Here is a 19,526-nt window from a genome sequence, read left to right as displayed (position 1 = left end):
GGTGAACAATGAATTCTGGGAAGAGAGGACATGTTTGAGAGAATATGGGTAGAGGAACCATTGGCTCTGGAAATCTCAACTCTCTGATGTTGGCATAATGATCAGTTGAGCAGAGGTGAGAAGTAAGAGGAAGCTTCTCTTTCTGGTTTTGTTTTCAATTTTTTCAATTTCTATAAACTTGTTTGTAACAAGCAAAGCAAGTTCGAGGCATGAAATATCTGGGAAATGTGCCAATGTGTAAACACGCTTCATTTCTATAACATTGATGACTTGAAGTTGAGTAGCTTGGATTCAGACCGAGGATCTCACTTCAAATTACTGTTAATTATATGGCTGATGGTAATTTAGTAAATCCACTGGCAATACACTGTGACTTTTAGCATAATATTGAGTAACAGTAAGACGTTCGGGTTTTATTTAAAGGCTTTAATGAAGAAAGTAACAAGAATTTTCTTTTAAATGAGTTAACTATATTTACACAGACTTTGATTTTTTTTTTTTATTTTAATTGTAATTTTACAGTTTAGTGAACTGGTTACATGATTTGGTTCAGGATTATCATAATTACTTTAAAAAAAAAATGGATTTATAACAGCAGTAATTATAATAGACACTTCTGCTGTATGCCTCATGCATCAATTGCATGAAAGGTGCATGAAATCCGTGGAAAGAAAATAAAAGCACTTATGCAATGGAATGGACTCATATCTAAATTTTTTGGCAAATGCTAGCTAATCATCACAAAGTCTTCTGTCAGATTTCTCTAGAAACAGACCTTATAGCAGCCTTCCAGCATCTGAAGGTGGCCTACGAGAATGCCAGAGAGGGACTCTTCATCAGGGACTATGGCAATAGGACAAGAGGTAACCGGTTTAAACTTAAACAGGAGATTTAGGTTAGGTATAAGGAAGAAGTTCTTCCCTGTGAGGGGCTGGCACAAGTTGCCCAGAGAAACTGTGGTTGCCCCATCCCTGGAAGTGCTCAAGGCCGGATTGGGCAGGGCTTAGAGCAGCCTGGTCTACTGTGAGGTGTCCCTTCCCTTGGCAGGTGGTTGGAAGTGGATGATCCTTTAAGATCCTTTCCAACCCAAAACAGTCTGTGATTCTGTGATCCTAATACTCAGTTCTGAAATCTATAGTAGGAAAGAGAAAATGATGCAGAAGGCTGTTGTATCAGCAAATCCTGGAGAAAAACAAATTAAAGATAGGAAGTCTTTCTGGAGGGAACCCAGAGGAATTTCTTTTGGGAAGTTACAGCTTGTAAAATCAGTAGTGGGATCTTAGGCGTCCCACACAGGTATGGTATATTTGTTACTGACCAAGTATAGCAGTGACTGGAAACAGTTTTTTCATGGTGTATTGCATGTCCTTGTGAAACCGGTTGGTGAGCTTGGCAGAACTCCAGTCACATCTCATTGCTGCTAATTGACATTTTGTTTGGCATTGTTTGCAGTGGAGCTAGAGCTCAAGAGGATGTGAAAAGGGAGCAACAGTCCTTCTTTAAAGGCGCTGTTCCATTGGCATTTCAGTGTGTGGACTCCTGTGTATTGTTTAAGTGTGCTTTTAATATTTAATGGACTTTGTAAGGCAATTTCTCATTTCTGAGCTCTACATTAAGTTGTAATGCAGCAGGTGTTTTTCTGTTCAGTCACATTCTTCAATACTTGCATGTGCTTCAGGGAATGCTTTGTTACTGCTTAAAGGTTTTGTGTAATTTCAATCCTGAGAAATAACTTCTGCCTTCTTATTTTACTGAAGTCATTTGCTATTACCCGTATGAAGTCTGGCTCTTCTGGTTGGTTAATTCAGTGGTGGCTTTGAGATTTATTATGCAAAACCAATAGCTTTTATATCTCATTAATCTGCTCTGGTTCATTGCATTGATCAAATTTAAGGGCCTGTAATGGATATTTTCTATAATAATATCTAGAAGGGAGACTTCAGATTGTATTGATTAAATCAAAAGAGGTCAGATTTTCTTCTGTATAATTGAAGTAAGTCTAACAAGTAACATGCATTGAACATGTTTTATCTACCTGAGACGATGTTAGATATTATTGACGTTAGAAATCAAGGGGAGTTAATCACAAGTTGAGAGGAGTTTTAACCTGTTCATCAATCCAGTGGGCAAAGAGCACCCTGAATGTATTCTCAAGTTCACAGGCTACATTTTTCAAATCAGTTTCGGTATCAGTGCCATTCATTAAATGCTTCGTGATACAGGGCATAGTTTTCATTGTGGGGTCATGTTTATAAATCTCCCCCTATTGCAGGGATACAGAATATAATATTCCATAGCAGGGAGCAGAATGTCCCATAGTTGTAGCTTTTTGTCTTTTTTAGAGAAGATTTAATAGGTAATAGAAGTTGTTAGAAAAAGGGCTTTGAAGAATACAGACCTGTGCAATAGATGTTCTGGGGAACAAACAAATTGTTCCAGGGTTTTCTGAATTGAAAAAGAAGAATTTAACAATTTGAGTAGGTCCTTCCACTATTGTGTTCCTTGTTCCTTAATATGCGTAGTGGACACACTGCATTTTATTCTTATTCCCCTTTTTTTTTTTTCTGAACATGATCGCATTTGCATTGTTTTGAAAAGAGAGAAAAATCATTAGCTAGAAAATTCATCTGGATTTTTTAAACAGAAATATGTTTACCTGGTATAAGTGTAAAAGCAGATAACTCAGTATGAAAGACTAGATCTAATGGTGAAAGCTAGAATTAATGCATGTTTCTAGCTTTCATTACACCACTCCAGTAACATTCTGCTGCAGTTGCTATAGGAAAAATGCTGATCGGTTGTAAGCTGTAGGAATGCTTTCATAAAACTTCAAGAGTTCTGAAAGTTTTTGAAACATGCTTTTTTTTTTTTATAAATCTGAACCAAAGTTACCTGTGTATTTCAGAGCACTTAGCAATGTCATCCAGTCAATCTGCTGCACATAGCTTTTATTGTAACTTGTCAGTAAGACTAAATTGTTCTTTTCTCCTTACTTTTTCCCTTCAGCTGAATTGTTGTCTTTGTTTAAACGAAAGATTTTTGCCTGTCTTAATTTGACGTGGCTGTCGCAAAGAGGCATTCACTGATGTGCTTGAAGAGGCTTATGCAATCAGTCCCTCTCTTGTTCCAAACCAAATTCTTTTTCCACTCCATTTGCCCATGTTTGACATGGGAGATAGCTTTGCATGTGGTAATTTTTAATGAACATTTTGTCATGCCCTCAGCAATCCCCAGAAGAGGTCAGAACCCCAGGGCAGAGTCTGACGAATCATGTAAGTTCAAGATTAACATGAACATGTGGTTGTGTTGTATTATATGTTATTTCACTGACATGGGTATGTATTACATCAGTTGAAACTGAAATCTAAAATTACTTAATTTCTCTCATATCTGAAATATAATCTGTGTAATTGCCATCGTGTAACAGATATTTAATAGTTATGTAATAGTAAAATTATTGGTTTGCATTTATTAGAGGATTCATCATTACTGTGCAGGACATGGGTCAAATTAATTTCTTGGCAATGGAAACTGTGCTGACCCAAATCATTATCGAGTTTTCCTACAAAGAAACTGCTTCAATAGCTTTTTTGAGAATTCAGTAGCTACTCTGAGACATATAAATAAAGGCTCTTTCAGGAAAGGAATAGGACTGGTAGAAAGTAACCTGCTTATTTATCACACTGCTCAATTTCTGTTAAAATTGCCCCTGTGGGCCACGTGGAATCAGACACACTCTTGCGTTCCATTTCTCAGTTTCACCTCCAGCAATACAAGACATCGTATAGGGGCTTGTGTCTCTGCCCTTTAGCTTGAGGCTGACCTCTGGTATCAACCCTGCTGATGCCAGACCAAACATTCTCCTAGGAAGCTAGCCCACCATCATAGTTGGTCTGGATTAACACCTAGGTCCATGAAGTGTGCCAGCAGCAGGGAGCAGTGGTGCTGCCTTTTGTGCCTCCTCTGAACGGGGAGAGAGCCAGAGAGGATGAGTGGAGAGGAAGGATTTTCCAACAGTGGTTACCATTTGAGGCAAAGCTTTTCCTTCAGCGGAGGAAGAAGTTCTTTTTCAAACCCAGACTGAACATGATGTAAGTCAAAACACAAGCTTAGGCTATAAGCATCCTAATAACTTGAAAATCTTAGTGAAGTAAAATACTGGTTTTCTATGAATGCCAAATCCTGGTTGTTTTTTTTTGTTGGTTTTTGTTTTTTTTTCTATACACTACGTGCTTTCTTTTGTCTGTCACTTTGCTGTACTTCTAATTTCTGTTTTGCCTTATTTGCCCCCACCTTTACATATATATATATATATATATATATATATATATATATGTTTCTGTGTGTGAAAAGTTTGGTAGGTGGTCGTATTTTACTGAATAGAAAATGAGTTGTGAAGGCAAAGGTAGTTCCTTCTCTAAACCCAATAAAATATTCTTGTGCCATCTCCAATCTAAATGTGATTTTTACGCTCCTGCCATTCATCTCTTTGCTTAATAACTTCTGTTTAATTCCAACTAATGCAAATAATCTTTTTAGAGAAGGAAATAAGCAGTATTTTGAATATATATGAGAGGAAAAAAAAACAATTGACTCTCTCTAAAACATACTTAAATTTCTAGCCCCATTTACATAAAGTGCAGTTGCTTTCTATTGCTTATTTTTATAACTGTTTTGTTAGGATTGGTCCCTGTGGGCTTTCCGGAATGGAAATCCAGCAGTTGTCAGTATGCTTAACTTTTGTAAGTATTATTTGTGTGTGTTGAACTGTTGATTTGGGACTGAAGACATAATGGTGGTCTAGTCTTCAGTATCTAAAGGTTTGTATAGAAGTCTGATTTGCTTAACCCATTACAATGAGTTTAGAGATGTTTACATATTCCCTAATGTATGTCTAATCATGAAGGAAAACTGCCCAGCTCAGTACTTATAAGTCACTGGTCTGAAGAAGTGTGTTCATCTGGAAAAGCAGAGATATGCTTTAGATTGAAGCACATCAGCACAACTCCATAAGCAAAGCAGCTCAGTGCCTTTCCCTCACTGTGCTTAGCATATTCACATATGAATCAATGATCATGAGCATTAGCATTCTCAAATTTTCTGAATATATTGCTCTCTTCAGTCATGAGTGCCAGAGGACTGTTGATGTTATCACTATCTATTGGGTAGGTCTGTAAGACTATATGGTAGAAGCATCCTTCCAGTCAACAAAATGTCTTGCTCAGAAAAGCTTTGCTTGGTACTTTGTGCCTTCCTGCTTCGTCATAAAAGGTGGCCAGATAGTGAAAGCTTGGACTTTCACACAAAACCTGAATAGCACAGAAAGGATAGAGCTGAACTGTCTTCTAGATTATACACAAACATAGTTTATGAGGTTCCAACCAGGTATTTCTTACCAATTGTGTTGTAGGAAATGGGGAGATACTTGTGTAACAGGAAGGCATGGCATTAATGAAAAGGTGATATGAGGAAAGATTCGTGTTTGATTATGTGAATAAAACCCAAAGAAACATTAACATATCTTCATATCTTTGTACATGAGCTGGCAATACACACTTGCAGCCCAGAAAGGCAGACTTATGCATAAAAACAAATGTAGCTAGCAGGTCGAGGGAGGTAATTCTGCCCCTCTACTCCACTCTTATGAGACCCTACCTGGAGTAGTGCATCCAGCTCTGGGGCCCCCAGTACAAGAAGGACATAGACTTGCTGGAATGAGTCCAGAGGAGTGACACAAAAATGGTCAGAAGACTGGAACACCTCTCCTATGAAGAAGGTCAGAGAGAAGTATAATTATTCAGCCTAGAGAGTAGCAGGAGAGGGCTGCCTAGAGAGGGCTGCAAGGAGACCTTATTGTTCATTTCAGTATTTGAAAGGGACTTATAAGAAAGGCAGAGAGAGAATTTTTTCCAGGGTCCCTAGTGAAAGTACCAAGGGACTGTGGTTTTGAACTGAAAGAAGATAGGTTTAAATTGAACAGAGCAATGCTTTATGATGAGTGTGGTGAGGCACTGGCACAGGTTGCCCAGGGAAGTTCTGCATTCCCCATCCTTGGAAGTGTTCAAGGCCAGGTTTGATAGGTATTTGAGCAACCTGGTCTAGTGGAAGGTGTCCCTGCCCATAGCAGGTGGGATAAGACTAGGTGATCTTTAAATGTCCTTCCCAACCCAAACGGTCTGCAATTCATTGAATTTTGTATTTTGCCCCCTTATCTGTATTGCAAGATTATGTATTGTTTAAGTATGTCACAGAAATAAGGTAGATATGGAACACCACTCTGAGAGATGTATCTCCTTTCAGGAAACCTCAGGAAAGAGCTGATTTGCCAGAAATGAAAACCTTCTCTCCAGAAATCTATTAGTTTTCGTAGTCTGTAAAATGTACTCTAGGTCTGTTTTGCTGCAACTTTGCTATGCACCTATGTGCACATCCAGTGCATCTGTGATCTCTAAATAAATTATTTACAACTAGCTTCTTCTATAATGAAAGTATTTTTTGCTCTTAAAAATGGTTATGTTCATGAGGGAGCAACGCTTTTCAGCAGTGCTAGAATGAGTGTCAGCTGATGACTTCCATGATTCTGAAGCAAGGCTAAGTGTCTGCATTGCTGTGCAATAGAAGACTAACCACTTTTACTGTCAAAAGATTCAGTGCTCTTTATGGCATAAATGTTTTCTGAAGAGCTGAAATTACTTTGAAAAATATTTTTATGTGTATTCTTTGCAATTTTCAGGAGCTACCTAAGTAAGTAGCCTCTACTTTCTCTTCTGTAATGTGATGTATCACAAAGAATAGCTCTAACTACCCAAGCAGCAGATGAGTGTTTTCCAGCATGTTTTGAGAGCTGGAGGAAAACAACAGTCTGGGCAAACTCCGCTATTTTGGAGCAGTAGGGAATACTGACCGCTGGACAGAGATCACAGCATGTTGCAGAAGTAACGAGTGCAGCCTTGTATAGTGGATACAGGTGAATCATTTCTGTGGCTTAAAAGTCACTGTGAAAAGAGAAGTGATCGAAGTTATGTCCCAGAAGCTTGAACACTTGGAGAAAGGAGGAAGTGAAAAGAAGCTGTGAAAAGGCCCGTTCAGGTGTTTCTGTGTAAGAATGCGAAGACAAAGGTGTCCCACAGATGTCAGCAAAAGGTTTGCTCAGCAAACTTATTTTAAAAGTTGTCATGAATGTGATCTGCATGGTGAGAAAAGCATGAAAATAAAGAGAAGATTCATCTTTCCTTACAGCTGAAAAAATATTGTGTGGCTAGTCATAGATGAGACTGAATAAATGATCTGAAAGACCAGTGATAAGCAGGAAAAAAAGCTTATACCAAAACTCAACCATGAAAGTGACTTTGCCTTCTGGAAGCAATTAAGGAAATTTTGAATGGACCAAATGCACACCAGAACTTTCTAAGTTGGTCTTAAAAATAATATGTCAACATTAGAGTATGTCTATGCATTCCAGCTTACCCAGTAAGCTATGAGAAGATGGTTATTGTGAAGTGAATAGAGGAAATGTGGTCATGATGATCCTTCAACCAGTAATCAGTGTGGAGTAGATCAAGCCCAGTCTGTTAATAATAGTGTTGTGTTATAAAAACTTCCATTCTGCAAGCTTCTCTAGTGATCCAACCCAGTTCTCCAGCATTTACCAGAGTTTCACAAGTGGTGATCTAGAATCAGCTGAGATTTACTATGTGAAAGCAGTTTTGCATACTGGCATAAGTGTTTACGGAAACAGCTTGGTGGTTTATAAATTTAAAATTTTGGTCATATGGTTTAACTTTTGTTCATGTTCTGGAGTGCCTTGGTCATGACAGCAGTGAGCAGGGTGCCAGGTACCTCATTGCTAAACTTTGCAGAGGTGTGAATAGCTTGATCTTCTCACAGCCCTGTAAGAAGAGCTTGGTCTTGTAGATGTGCTCAGAAGTGGTTTTGTGCCTCTTAAAACTCGGCTTTCACGGAGATATGGTGCTGTTTTCTTCCAGAAGTTACTCAAGCAGATGGGACACAATGGCTCTCATTCTTCTTTTCTACTGCAGCTTGGGTATACAGCACTTCCTAAGGCTCAAACTTGCCTCTTCCACCATCTGACCAGGTTGAGGCCCATGTTTTCTGCAGTCATGCTCTATCTCGTACTGGGAGCTTTTCTGGGGAAGGAGATGTCATCTGCCCGTCCTGCTGGAATGCTTCTACTTGAAAACCAAAAAAGGGGGGAATTTTGAAAGTCCTTGTTTATGAAGGAAGAATCAAGGACTCTGAAGCATGGGCATTTTATATTTTGAAACTAATGGTGGGTTAACATGCAAAAATATTGTCATTTGTTTGTCAAGGTTTGAAATATGGCTCTTTTCCTTTGCATGAATGCTTTTATCAAATGGTTAAAGAGGTTTATTCATCCTATGATTTCCTTATAAATCTAAGTCAATAATACTTATTTATTAGCTTATTTATTTGTTTTTAAGATGAAAACTGAAAGAGCTAATATGGGTTCAAATAAAAGTATTCCATTCGCCTGGAGATATTGCAGAAGTTGAGGCATGTTCCCGTATCCTGTTAATTAGTCCTCAAGGTTTTCTCTTTCATATATAGGCCTTACTGCCCCATCCTTTCAAATATTATATAGTGCATGTGGCTTATGTCTGCAGAAGATTGCAGTTGTTACACCAAAATCTTTTTAAGTATGAGGAAGGATTTCATGGGCTTAACTGGTGTTCATTTTAGCGAGTGTTTCTTAAATCACTGGCAAAAGAAGGGCAGTGTTATGCTGTATTTTGAAACTTCTTTATCCTTAGCAGATCCTTTTCCTATTGAGGTGATTATCCAGAAGCTGATTAAAGCATCTCTAGGTGCAGATCATGCTAGAGCAGTGATGCAAAGCAGAATAGTTTCCTACACCAGGGAAGCTAACTGTTTTATTTTAAGACAGGTAAAAGTGAGCTTTAATATGTTCTTATTTTTCCATAGCTGGTATAGACTGTGTTAAAATTCTCTGCAGTGGTGGTGACACTGAATGGCAGTCTACTGGCCATGCTCTTATTTATCTGTGGCAATGCAAGGTATGTAACATGACTGTGTTCACTATTGATATCTTGGTATTTTCTTTCTTTTTCTAAGGAAGATTGCCAGGCAGACCACTCTTTCACTCAGGTTGTCCTTGAAATCTGCTTTATTTAACATTAGTGAATTAAGTTAAAATAGTGAATTAAAGTAGAATTTAAAAAGTTAAGTTAAAGGAGTGAATGTTAAAGTAGTGAATTAAGCAGATTACAAGTTTGGGGAGTATTTCCGCTCCTGATAATGTACATTATTCCTTTTAATGAAATGGCTCTTGTGTATGCTATTTCAAAATATTGTACATGGAAAGCTACTGTGCATGCAAACATTGAGCAGTGTTTCTGTGCTGGGTGTCGCACTCCCAGTGTTACTGTTAACTCTTAATTCTTTCACAATCTAGAGTCCTTGTTCAGCTTCCTGTCCAAGGCATATCTCAGTCAGAAAAGGAAAATTATGCGTTTTTATTCATACGTTCACATAAATTCATAGGGAGTTGAAGGACTCTTTGTATGATTTATGTGATTAATCCCACTGAAGACATGAAAAGACAAGCAAAGTCTTTATTCTTTCTCAGCGTAAGGAAGTTCTTTGAGCTAACACCTTCTAGAGAAAGCAGATGCTGGTCCAAGAACATAAAAATGTCAGTTTGAGTGGATCTGCCTATAGCCTGTGGTCTTAGCAGTGCCAGGTGCCAGCACAGAGGCTTATTAGAAAGAGAGGAAATGTCAAGTGTTTACTCTGTGATGAGTGCTTTCATGGTCAGCAGCTTGAAGATGAAGCAGCTTCTCCTTGAGAAGGAGCTTCATCTGCACCACTGTGTTTGTGAATTGTAACAATATGTGTCTTTTTAGTCAGTTGGCCATTTTGGTCATCCAAAATACTCTGTTGCAGTGAATGCCACTGTTCAATGGCATATTGTATAAAAAAGAACTTCCATCTGTTTATTTCAGACCTATTATTGAATGCCTCCACCAGGTCCATAGTTTTTATGTTGCAGTGCTTGTTAAAGTAGTAATTGGATCCCTGTTTGCCACCTTTACACACTAGATGATTTTGGAGCTCTTTGCCACGTCCCTTCTTAGTTGTCTCTGTGTCAAGCTACTCAGTTTTATCTCCTCTCATACAACAAAGAAGTTATGTTTATCTCCTCCAACAAAGAAGTTATTTTATTGTTGTGACAACCTATGTCACTTTTCTCTTTGTTGTCCTGTTTTACAATATTTTTTGAGGAAGTATTTTTTTCAAGACAACATACATCATCTGGCTTCTTCCACTGACAGAGACAGTCGAGTAACACTGAAATGTTTTGTCTTTTTTCTCACAGTGTTTTGCTTCTACCTTCTTATTTATACTAGCATTTTAACCTTTTAAATATCATGTAAGATTTCTCAGAAGACTCTTCATGAAATATTCCCTCCATGTAACGGCTCTGAAAGGAACAGAATTTCAGTGACAGGCAAGTGTGTATGATTGAGTTTGCTTGGAGATCAGCATGCCCCTCAATGAACAGAGCTTGGTATATATAACCTTCAGAGCTATTCAGGTTATAACATGTATGTTTCCTCAGTTTCAGTCTTGTCCAGAGAAAGGAGTTTAAAATCTTTTGAAATATGTCACAACCAAATTCTTAGTTCATTTATACCTAGAAATCCTGTCAAATTTGTAGGTATGGCAAATAAAGAGGTTAAATATGCTGGCTTGTCTGACGTTTGAATGTAGCTGATCATATCAAGTTTTCCTTGTCTCACATGACACATATAATTCTGAATAGAATCATAGAATAATTAGGATTGGAAAGAACCTTAAGATCATCTAGTTCCCACCCCCCTGCTGTGGGCAGGGACACCTCACACTAAATCATGTCACCCAAGGCTCTGTCCAACCTGGCCTTGAACACCACCAGGGATGGAGCATTCACAACTTCCTTGGGCAACCCATTCCAGTGCCTCACCACCCTCACAATAAAGAACTTCTTCCTTATATCTAACCTGAACTTCCCCTGTTTAAGTTTTAAACTGTTACCCCTTGTCCTGTCACTACAGTCCATAATGAAGAGTCCCTCCCCAGCATCCTTATAGGCCCCCTTCAGATACTGGAAGGCTGCTATGAGGTCTCCACAGCCCCAACTTTCTCAGCCTGTCTTCATACAGGAGGTGCTCCAGTCCCCTGATCGTCCTCGTGGCCCTCCTCTGGACTTGTTCCAACAGTTCCATGTCCTTTTTATGTTGAGGACACCAGTACCGTACACAATACTCCAAGTGACCTTGGAAAGCATGTCTCATGTTTTAAAATAGTCAGAAGCCATCTATTCCACAGTAGTAAGAGTTGTCGTTAGAATTCCCCAGTATCCATTTAATGTAATGACAATCAGCACGAGGTGTTGCATGTATTAGTCATTGTAATAGAGTCCTGTCAGAAGATCATTTTAACATTATCTTTAAAACAGATGTCTATGTTTTTTATGTGTTTATTTGAATTTAATTTTTGTCAGTAGCTGCAAGAAGTCATTATCTGCCAGCAACATGCTATGCAATTAACAGTTCTTCTGCAAACATGTTGATAGTAGTACATTTCATTCTTATAAATGTAAAAATATCTTGCTAGGTGTGGGTGAAAGTGTGGTGGTTTTGTCTGTGGGTTAAACCGTAGGAGATATTTTGATTTGGCAGAAAGAGATTCAATATTTTTAAAGGCCAAAATATTGAGGTTCTGTAAACACTGAAGACAAATGTCAGTGTCAAAGCAATCTTTTAACAGTGATTAAGGGTGTAAAAAATCGATTTATCTCAGGGCAGACTTTTACATTTTAATTACTTCAGTTTTCAGGTGTTGGAAGATTTTTTCCTCTCATATTCCTTTCTTTCATGGTTCCTTTCATTTTTCCAGACCATTACAAATCATATCAATTTACTGCTCACTTACAAGGCTTAACACCAATGTACAGTAATTTGTAACTTGTACTGCATTGTAACTGAGCCCAATGGCAAAAATTAGTTACAATTATTGAAGTGTTGTAGCCAGTAACTGAGGGCAATCATTTTGCCGGAAGGTTACTTCTGAACAAAGAAGGAATGTTTTATATCACATTCTGTTCACACCATGGTTTTTATTTATTTCACTTTATTTCAAATTTCCTTCATGCAAGGTTGAGTTAAGAAGTTTCAGGTCAGCTGGGGTTAAGAAAAGATGAATGTTTGTGAGGACTGAAAGAAAGTAAAATGTTACAAAGAAAAGAAATATTCTCAAATGTATATTTAGAATTCCAGAGCTCGAATGAGAGTTTGTTGACCTCAACAGAAACAAACTCTTAAATTTTTACTTTCCAGTGTAATCCCATTGATTCCAGTGGAGGTACAGCGCATGTGTGACTGGAGGTTCCTCATAGAAGTTTTCCATTTTCTGCTTCTTTACTTGGAGTAGAAAGCCTTCTTATTGCTTCTGGGATGGCAAAAATTGGCATGCAAATACGTCGAACACGTTAAAATATAAGTATCTGTGGTTTGCCCTGTTAACTCTTATGCAGTTTTAAGACCAGTTCTAACCTCCACAACCATGTCTGAAGAAGTACCACTTTAAGATATTTTGCCAGCATTTGCAGGCAATTCTCTGTATAACTTAAATTTCCTGTTTGTTAAATTGTTGTGGATTTCTTTTTTCTCAAATCTGTCAGGTTTACTTTGAATTTTCATTCTTACCCTCAGTGATTGATTATAGGTTTCAAACCAGTTTTTCTCCCAGGTAGTAAGAAAATAATATTTTACCACAAAGTCATGGGTTTTAGCTTGCTTTAAGTTGTAGGAAAACAATCTTCCACAAGAAAATGTTAAAATATTTTTGTTTCTAACACTAGGAATTAGAATTTATTGTTTGTTGTCAGTGTGAATAAGAACAGAATGTGATTTATCTGGCAAAGGTAAGTCCCTTTTAAAATCGTAAAATAACAGAACATTTTGTAAACATCCTGTACATTGTGTACAAGGGGAGAACGCTTCATGTCATATACCTGACTGGAAGCAAGGTTTTTGGCACTGTCTCCCCCAGTATTCTTCTATCCAGGTTATGATGCTGTACTGTGAATGACTGGATTACTAAGTGGGTCAAAGTCTAGCTGAACAATTGGGCTGGATGCATAGCCTAATGGGAGCCTTAGGAAATCCAGTAAGAACAAATACAGAGGTCTGCGCCTGGGAATGAGTTAACACTAGCAGCAGCACAGGCTAGGGGCTGACTGAGTGGCAAGGATGAGCTCTGTTGGAAGGAACCTGGACATCAGCGGGACCTTGATAGGCTGGAGAATTGGGCAAAGAGAAACCTAATGGCGTTCAGTGAGGGCCACTATAAGGTACTGCACCTGGGGAGGAAGAACCCCAAGTGTCAGTGCAGGTTGGGGCTGATCTACTAAAGAGTTGTTCAGCTGAGAAGGACCTTGGAGTATTGGTGGATGACAAGTTGACCTTGAGCTGGCAGTCTGCCCTTGTGGCCAGGAGGGACAAGAATGTCCTGGGGTACCTCGGGAGGAGCGTGACCAGCAGATCAAAGGAGGTGATCCTCACTCTGCTCGACTCTGGTGAGGCCACATCTGGAGAACTGTGTCCTTGGTACAAGAAAGACAAGGAGCTACTGAAGAGAGTCCAGTGGAGACCACAAGGATGATCTGGTATCTGGAGCATCTCTCTGAGCAGAGATTGCAGGAGAGGCCATGACTGAGAGGGGATGTATTTAATGCATATCAATACCTCAAAGGCAGGTGCCAGGAGGATAATGCCAGACTCTTTTCAGTGGTGCCCAACCACAAGACAAGGAGAAATGGGCATAAACTAAAACATAATAAGTTTCACCTCCACGTGAGTTGGAACTTTTACGTTGAGGGTGGCAGAGCACTGGAACAGGCTGCCCAGGGGGGCTTGTGGAGTCTCCCTCTCTGGAGACATTCAAAACCCACATGGACACATTCCTGCGTGACCTACTCCAGGTGGCTCTGGTCTGGCAGGGAGTTGTACTGTATGATCTCCAGAGGTCCCTTCCAACACTGACATTCTGTGATTCTGTGATCTGGTAGGAAGCAAGAGCTCAAGTCATCAGCGCTCTTTGGCAGCAAAGAGCCAAAAACATCTGGGGCTGTATTGACAGGAGGGTAGCTGGTCAAGTGAGGAAAGTGATTGCCTCCTCTACCCAGCACTTGTTAGACCACATCCAGAGGCTGTGACCTACTTTACGCCCCCTTAATACAGGAAAGATATTGCCAGCTGCAGTAAATTTTGCTGGGAGCTGCAGAGGTGGTTAAGCTGGAGCACAGGCCCTGTCAGCAGTGGCTGAGGGACCTTACTTTGAGAAAGAGATTGGACTAGAGATCTGCTAATGTCCCTTCCAGCCTGAATAACCCCATGGTTCTTGTAAAAGTCATTACTGAGATGTTTAATTTTTATACCTATGTCTCAATTTGAAATCAAATTATTTAACACATAAGTCTTTCTCCTTTACCCTAGTTTTTATTATTATCTTAGTAGAGATAATAGACTTTGCCAAAAATTACATTTTTATATAAAGAATGTTAAAACATGCAAGTCTTCTATTCACGGTGTGGGACTACATGTAAGAACTAGCTTTTTGTAAGATAACAGCATTAAAAAGGAAGGAAAAAACATTTTCTTTAAGCCTAAAGAACCAGAAAGTATTAAAATATTCCTGCTACAAACCATTTATTGACAATACTTATCTCCAGTCTTAACAAATACTAAAAGATATCTTTGACTATTTTCACTTTTGTGAAACATGTAGATGATTACTGTTTAAATTTTAAAATCATGTGAGATCTCTTTGAAGTGTGCCTGCTCAGTAGAAATAAAGGATCGTAGAAAGGAGAACCATATTGGACTGAATGAAAGAGGTCAAAGGTTTGTGCCATGACAAACTATATAATATGTCTGAGGCAGATAGAAAGCTTTTGGAGGCAAAGATGGCTTCAATTTGGGACAAGGAGCTGAGGTAAAATGCGATAATATCAGATGAAAGGAGCAGGTGCAGAAGGGTATAGTTAGAACTGCTTGAGTTGGCTGAGCATATCTTTTTGTCATGAAGGAAAGACTAAATACATGAACTTGCCTAAAATAGCTAAGCACTGAACTAGCCTTTCCTTCATTTCAGACTGACATGAAATTTCAGGCTGACATGAAACATGATACACTTATTTTATCTGGGGTGCATACATTTTCTGCATAACAGGTTACAATGTGAGGGAAGTAACTTCCCACAGATCCATTTGACTGCCATTTCATGCCATTCAATGTTTTGAAGAGACAAACCAGACATGTTGTTACCTGCTTAGGAAAACTGTCCTATAGCTTCAATCAGATCTGTGCACTGTTGAGTACAAAACAAAACCTTTTCAAAATTATTAGCATCAGCTTTTGCTTTTCTGGAGACTGCTGTTAGCAGCCAGGAAGCTTTGAGTACTTAATCACAAAGTAATTGAAGCTTCGCTTCTGTTTACTTCTGAAAATCACATTCTTAAAGTGTTACATGTATTATTTCCGTTTACTTTCTATTTAGCAAGCAACCTGTAAGTAATCACAATCAGATATTCCATGTAGGACTGACTTGATAAGGTGAATTGGATGCTGCAAGAGGTCAAAGTTTATAGCAAGAGGTCAAAATTTATAGCAAGAGTCTGTTCCCTGATCTGGTTGAGGATTTTAGCTACAGTTTTCTGGCATTTGCAGGCATTGTGATTTCTTGTTAGGGTTAAAGCTTGAATTAAGAACCTTAGTTGGCCAGGTTTTCTTCAGCTTGGTGTCAAGTTTCACTTCTCTTCTTCTAGGTGGAATGAAGGTGTGCCAAACCGGTGTTGTCATCTATAATTTCAGTTTAGAGAGAAGAATGAAACTTTTGCTTCTATTATAGTGTAAAATAAATGCATTACAGGTAAAATAAGTTTACAGGATTTATTCACATGAAGTTGTATGAGAGTTTCTTAATGTACTTTTTCTTTCTTTGCAGCTATTGGCTGACAAACAAGGTCCACATTAAACGACCCAGCACTGGTCTTCTCATGTATACGCTTGCCACCAGATTTTGTGATGAAATTCACCTGTATGGATTTTGGCCATTCCCAAAGGATTTACATGGGAAACCAGTCAAGTACCATTATTATGATGATCTGAAGTACCGGTACTTTTCTAATGCCAGTCCTCATAGGATGCCATTAGAGTTTAAGACGTTGTATGTATTACATAACAGAGGAGCACTTAAATTAACGACAGGGAAATGCATACAGTAATAAGGCTCATGTAAAGTACAACAAGAAGTACAGTATGCACACCTTGTCATAAAGATGTTGTGGAATGGCAATCAGATCCCAGTGAAGATACATTTCAATACCCACTAAGCCATCAGAAAAAGGAATTTTACCAGAAGTACATAACCAGCTATTATACCTGTAAAGTGCTATATAACTAAGCTATCTTGACTGCAAGGGTTCAAGTAAGTGCCACTTTCACTAAGAACAAAGATTGAGTGTATGCTCAGTAGTGTTTACAGATTGCAGTGACACGTTGATCATGAACTAAAGAAGCAAAATACAACCTGTTTACTGCTGACTTGCTTCTGTGGTCAGGCAGCCCTCAGAAGAAATCCCCAGTGAATGGAATATTTCTTAAGCAATTAAATGAGGCATTAGCAAAAAGATCATGATGGAGTTGAGTAGAGTGAAGTCCGTAAGATCAAACAAATCGGTAAATGCCTTCAGTCATGGGACTGCTTATGATCTTGTATTATAATCTCAGCTTTTGTTGCTGTTTTTCTTACTGCTGTTGGTTGGGTTTTGTTGCTTTTAAGTATTTGAGCCCTTAAAGGATTTTGAGAATGTAAGTATGTATCTTATGGAATTGTCTTAGGAAAAAAAATCATAAGGGTGGGAGGGTGGAGGGAAATGTCAATCAAAAATCAAATATTTTATCGTTATTGTGATGCATCTTGCTGTCACACAACCTGTAATATCCCAATTGTTTTCCTGGCTACCACTGTCAGTGCCCACTACATGGAGCCAGTCAGAGGTCATTTTGATCCATTTTTAAAGAGTAGTTTTTCTGTTGTGTTCAGATATGAAAACATATGAGAAGGTGCCCTTATTTTTGGTACCAAAGATTACTTTTATGCACATTATTTCTTTTCCTTGAAGAAAGAGTGTAGATTTATTATGATGTTTCTTTGCTGCTGAAGGGAGCATATTCTTTTTGTTGTTTAATTTTTTTCATTAAGCATCTCAAAGCAAAGCTTCTTTTCTGGCTTTGCATATAGAATTTCATTTTTCAAAAAAATCTGCAGGAGTAAAGAAATTATTTCATACATTCAAATACATATATACATACACAATTTTTGTTCCTGATTTTAAAGGAAAATACAAAGTCTAAAGGAACTCAGGTGACATCAGAACATGTCTAAAGAAAACAAATATAGGAGACCTAGCCAATTAAATGGAAAATAAAAGAAATGTAGATCAAACTGTTCTTTTAAAACTTAGATTTCTAACAGTGTTGAAGGTACTACTTGTTTGTATCAACTTGATGTTCTGATGTGTAATTGAAATAACAGAGCTGCATTATCTCACAGTGATTTTTCTGAGCATCATTCCTGTTTATCCATGAAACCACTCTCTTATTTCAAAAAAGAGAATAAGAAATTACAGGAAGGTGAGAGAGGGTAAAGTGTCAATGCAGCATATACTAACATAAAAAACCTGTCTGCATATGATATGTTTTAGTCCTAATGGAGCTGGCAAATGAAGAACACCATGATTCCACTATTTTCATGTCAGGCTAGGCTAAGGAGAAAACATGCAGGTAAAATGTATGGATGTTTTCTTTTATGTTCTTAGCTCTATGTTCTTCTTCTATGTTTCTTTTATGTTCTTAGGCCCTCATCTCCAAATATGATCTTCCCTATACCTGTTGAATTTTGAACTAACTTGAGCAATTTCATATGTAGCACAACACTCTCAAGCATTGACTAGCTAAAAGTGCCATTTATTACCCAGTTTTCCGCTCAAGTTCACCTGTATTTCGTATTCATGACTAAAGTTCTCTGATTATGTAAATGTAGTAGCTAAATTACTGCCTTGCAGACAGTTTTTCAAAAAGTTTTTGGGAAACAGAAAGTTATTTTGCTGTATCTAAAACACAGTAGCATCTTTCCTAATTCACCAATCTTTCTCACCCAGGACAGTTTACTTTGGCTATATGCTAAGATGTAGGCTGTGACCCTAACATGATCACCACTGAAACCAAGGCATCATGAGAATCTGAACAGCAATACAGATTTGAATGTGTTTAGTTGGATTTTGGTAAGCCAGAGTGTGTTATTTGTACACTGTGTATACTTAAGAGCTTAGGACAAGGTTATTTCCTTGATGAAAGGTAAGAATGTTCCTGTTCTTTCTGTTAGGGTTTTGCTGCTGTTATCTTTTAGAACTTATTTCATATACATCGACAGAATTTCTATTGAGATAAAGAATTCACAAATGCCAGTCTCACAGTAGCTCAAAGGAGCATCTGTTTAGCTTTTATCTTTTCTTCTGGGAATGTCTTTTCTTCTCTCTAGTGTCAGGCCATCAACGGGAAGCAAATTCAAGTAGACTGAAATATTAACTGACAGGTGATCTTTTTCACCCTTTCCTGTATACCTCCTGGCTTTGTATTGCCCTGGGCAATTTGGGTATTTCTGTTGAGGCACCCCAAGTCATGAATGAAAAACCAGAATACTTCCACCATGTGACTCTTTTTCCCTAAAGGTGACCTGGAGCATAGCACCAAAGGCTTAGCTGCTGTATAGGTACTTTGCAGTGGAATAAATGTCACCTTGTGGCTCTTCAGTGGGCAACATCTTAAACCTTCATAGCTGCCTTGGATAGTTTCTGTTGTTTAAATATGTTCACACCTCCCATGTTGCCTGCAGCACAGATCAGATAAGCAGGATTTATTACAATTACCACTTTTATCATCTAATAGTCTCAACAAGTAATACCAAGCTAGATAGGATAAAAAGAAGAAGGATCCTTAATGTCGTAATGATATCTGCCCTGGTGAGGAGTGCCCATCTGAGGAGTGCCCATCAGTTCAGTCTTCCTCAAATTGATCCTCGTATCAGTCATATCAATTGCCAGCTGAATTTCCAAAACTCATCTTACAAATAGGAACTGGGAGCTACTATCAAGACAGCAGTGTATATTTTTCCAGTTCTTATGGCAGCTTTATATTGAACAACATCATTTAATTCTGATCAATTTATTGTGAATTGTTTATTAATGTACATGTTAATGTTTCTGCTGAGAGAGTCTTTCATATTACATAAAATAATAGATGCTTATATTTGATTGTTAAGTTTTCAGCTTTGTGGCAGTTCTGTCTCCCAGAGCTCTGATCTGCTCTCCAGACATAAGATCTACTGAACCTTTCAAACCTTGTCTGGTTAACACAATC

The 19,526-nt window shown here is 38.3% G+C and overlaps 1 protein-coding gene across 2 annotated transcripts in view; it reads left to right on the top strand.

The window, feature by feature from the left end:
- The window catches only part of ST8SIA4 (ST8 alpha-N-acetyl-neuraminide alpha-2,8-sialyltransferase 4), a 51,392-nt gene extending 33,465 nt beyond the window's left edge, over window positions 1–17,927 (top strand). For both annotated transcript variants that reach the window (XM_057408594.1, XM_057408595.1), the window contains exon 5: window positions 16,051–17,927. In XM_057408594.1, coding sequence (XP_057264577.1) covers window positions 16,051–16,330 — 280 coding nt within the window. In that variant the 3' untranslated portion in view covers window positions 16,331–17,927. The remainder of the gene's footprint in view (window positions 1–16,050) is intronic.
- The last annotated feature ends 1,599 nt before the right edge of the window (window positions 17,928–19,526 follow it).

This window comes from Pezoporus wallicus, unplaced genomic scaffold (genome assembly GCF_028554395.1).
Source record: "Pezoporus wallicus isolate ANWC-B61680 ecotype Strahan unplaced genomic scaffold, APGP_CSIRO_Pwel_v1 contig_7832, whole genome shotgun sequence".
Lineage (NCBI taxonomy): Eukaryota > Metazoa > Chordata > Aves > Psittaciformes > Psittacidae > Pezoporus > Pezoporus wallicus.
The sequence above is the reverse complement of the archived record's forward strand: the minus strand, read 5'-3'. Positions and strand labels throughout refer to the sequence as shown.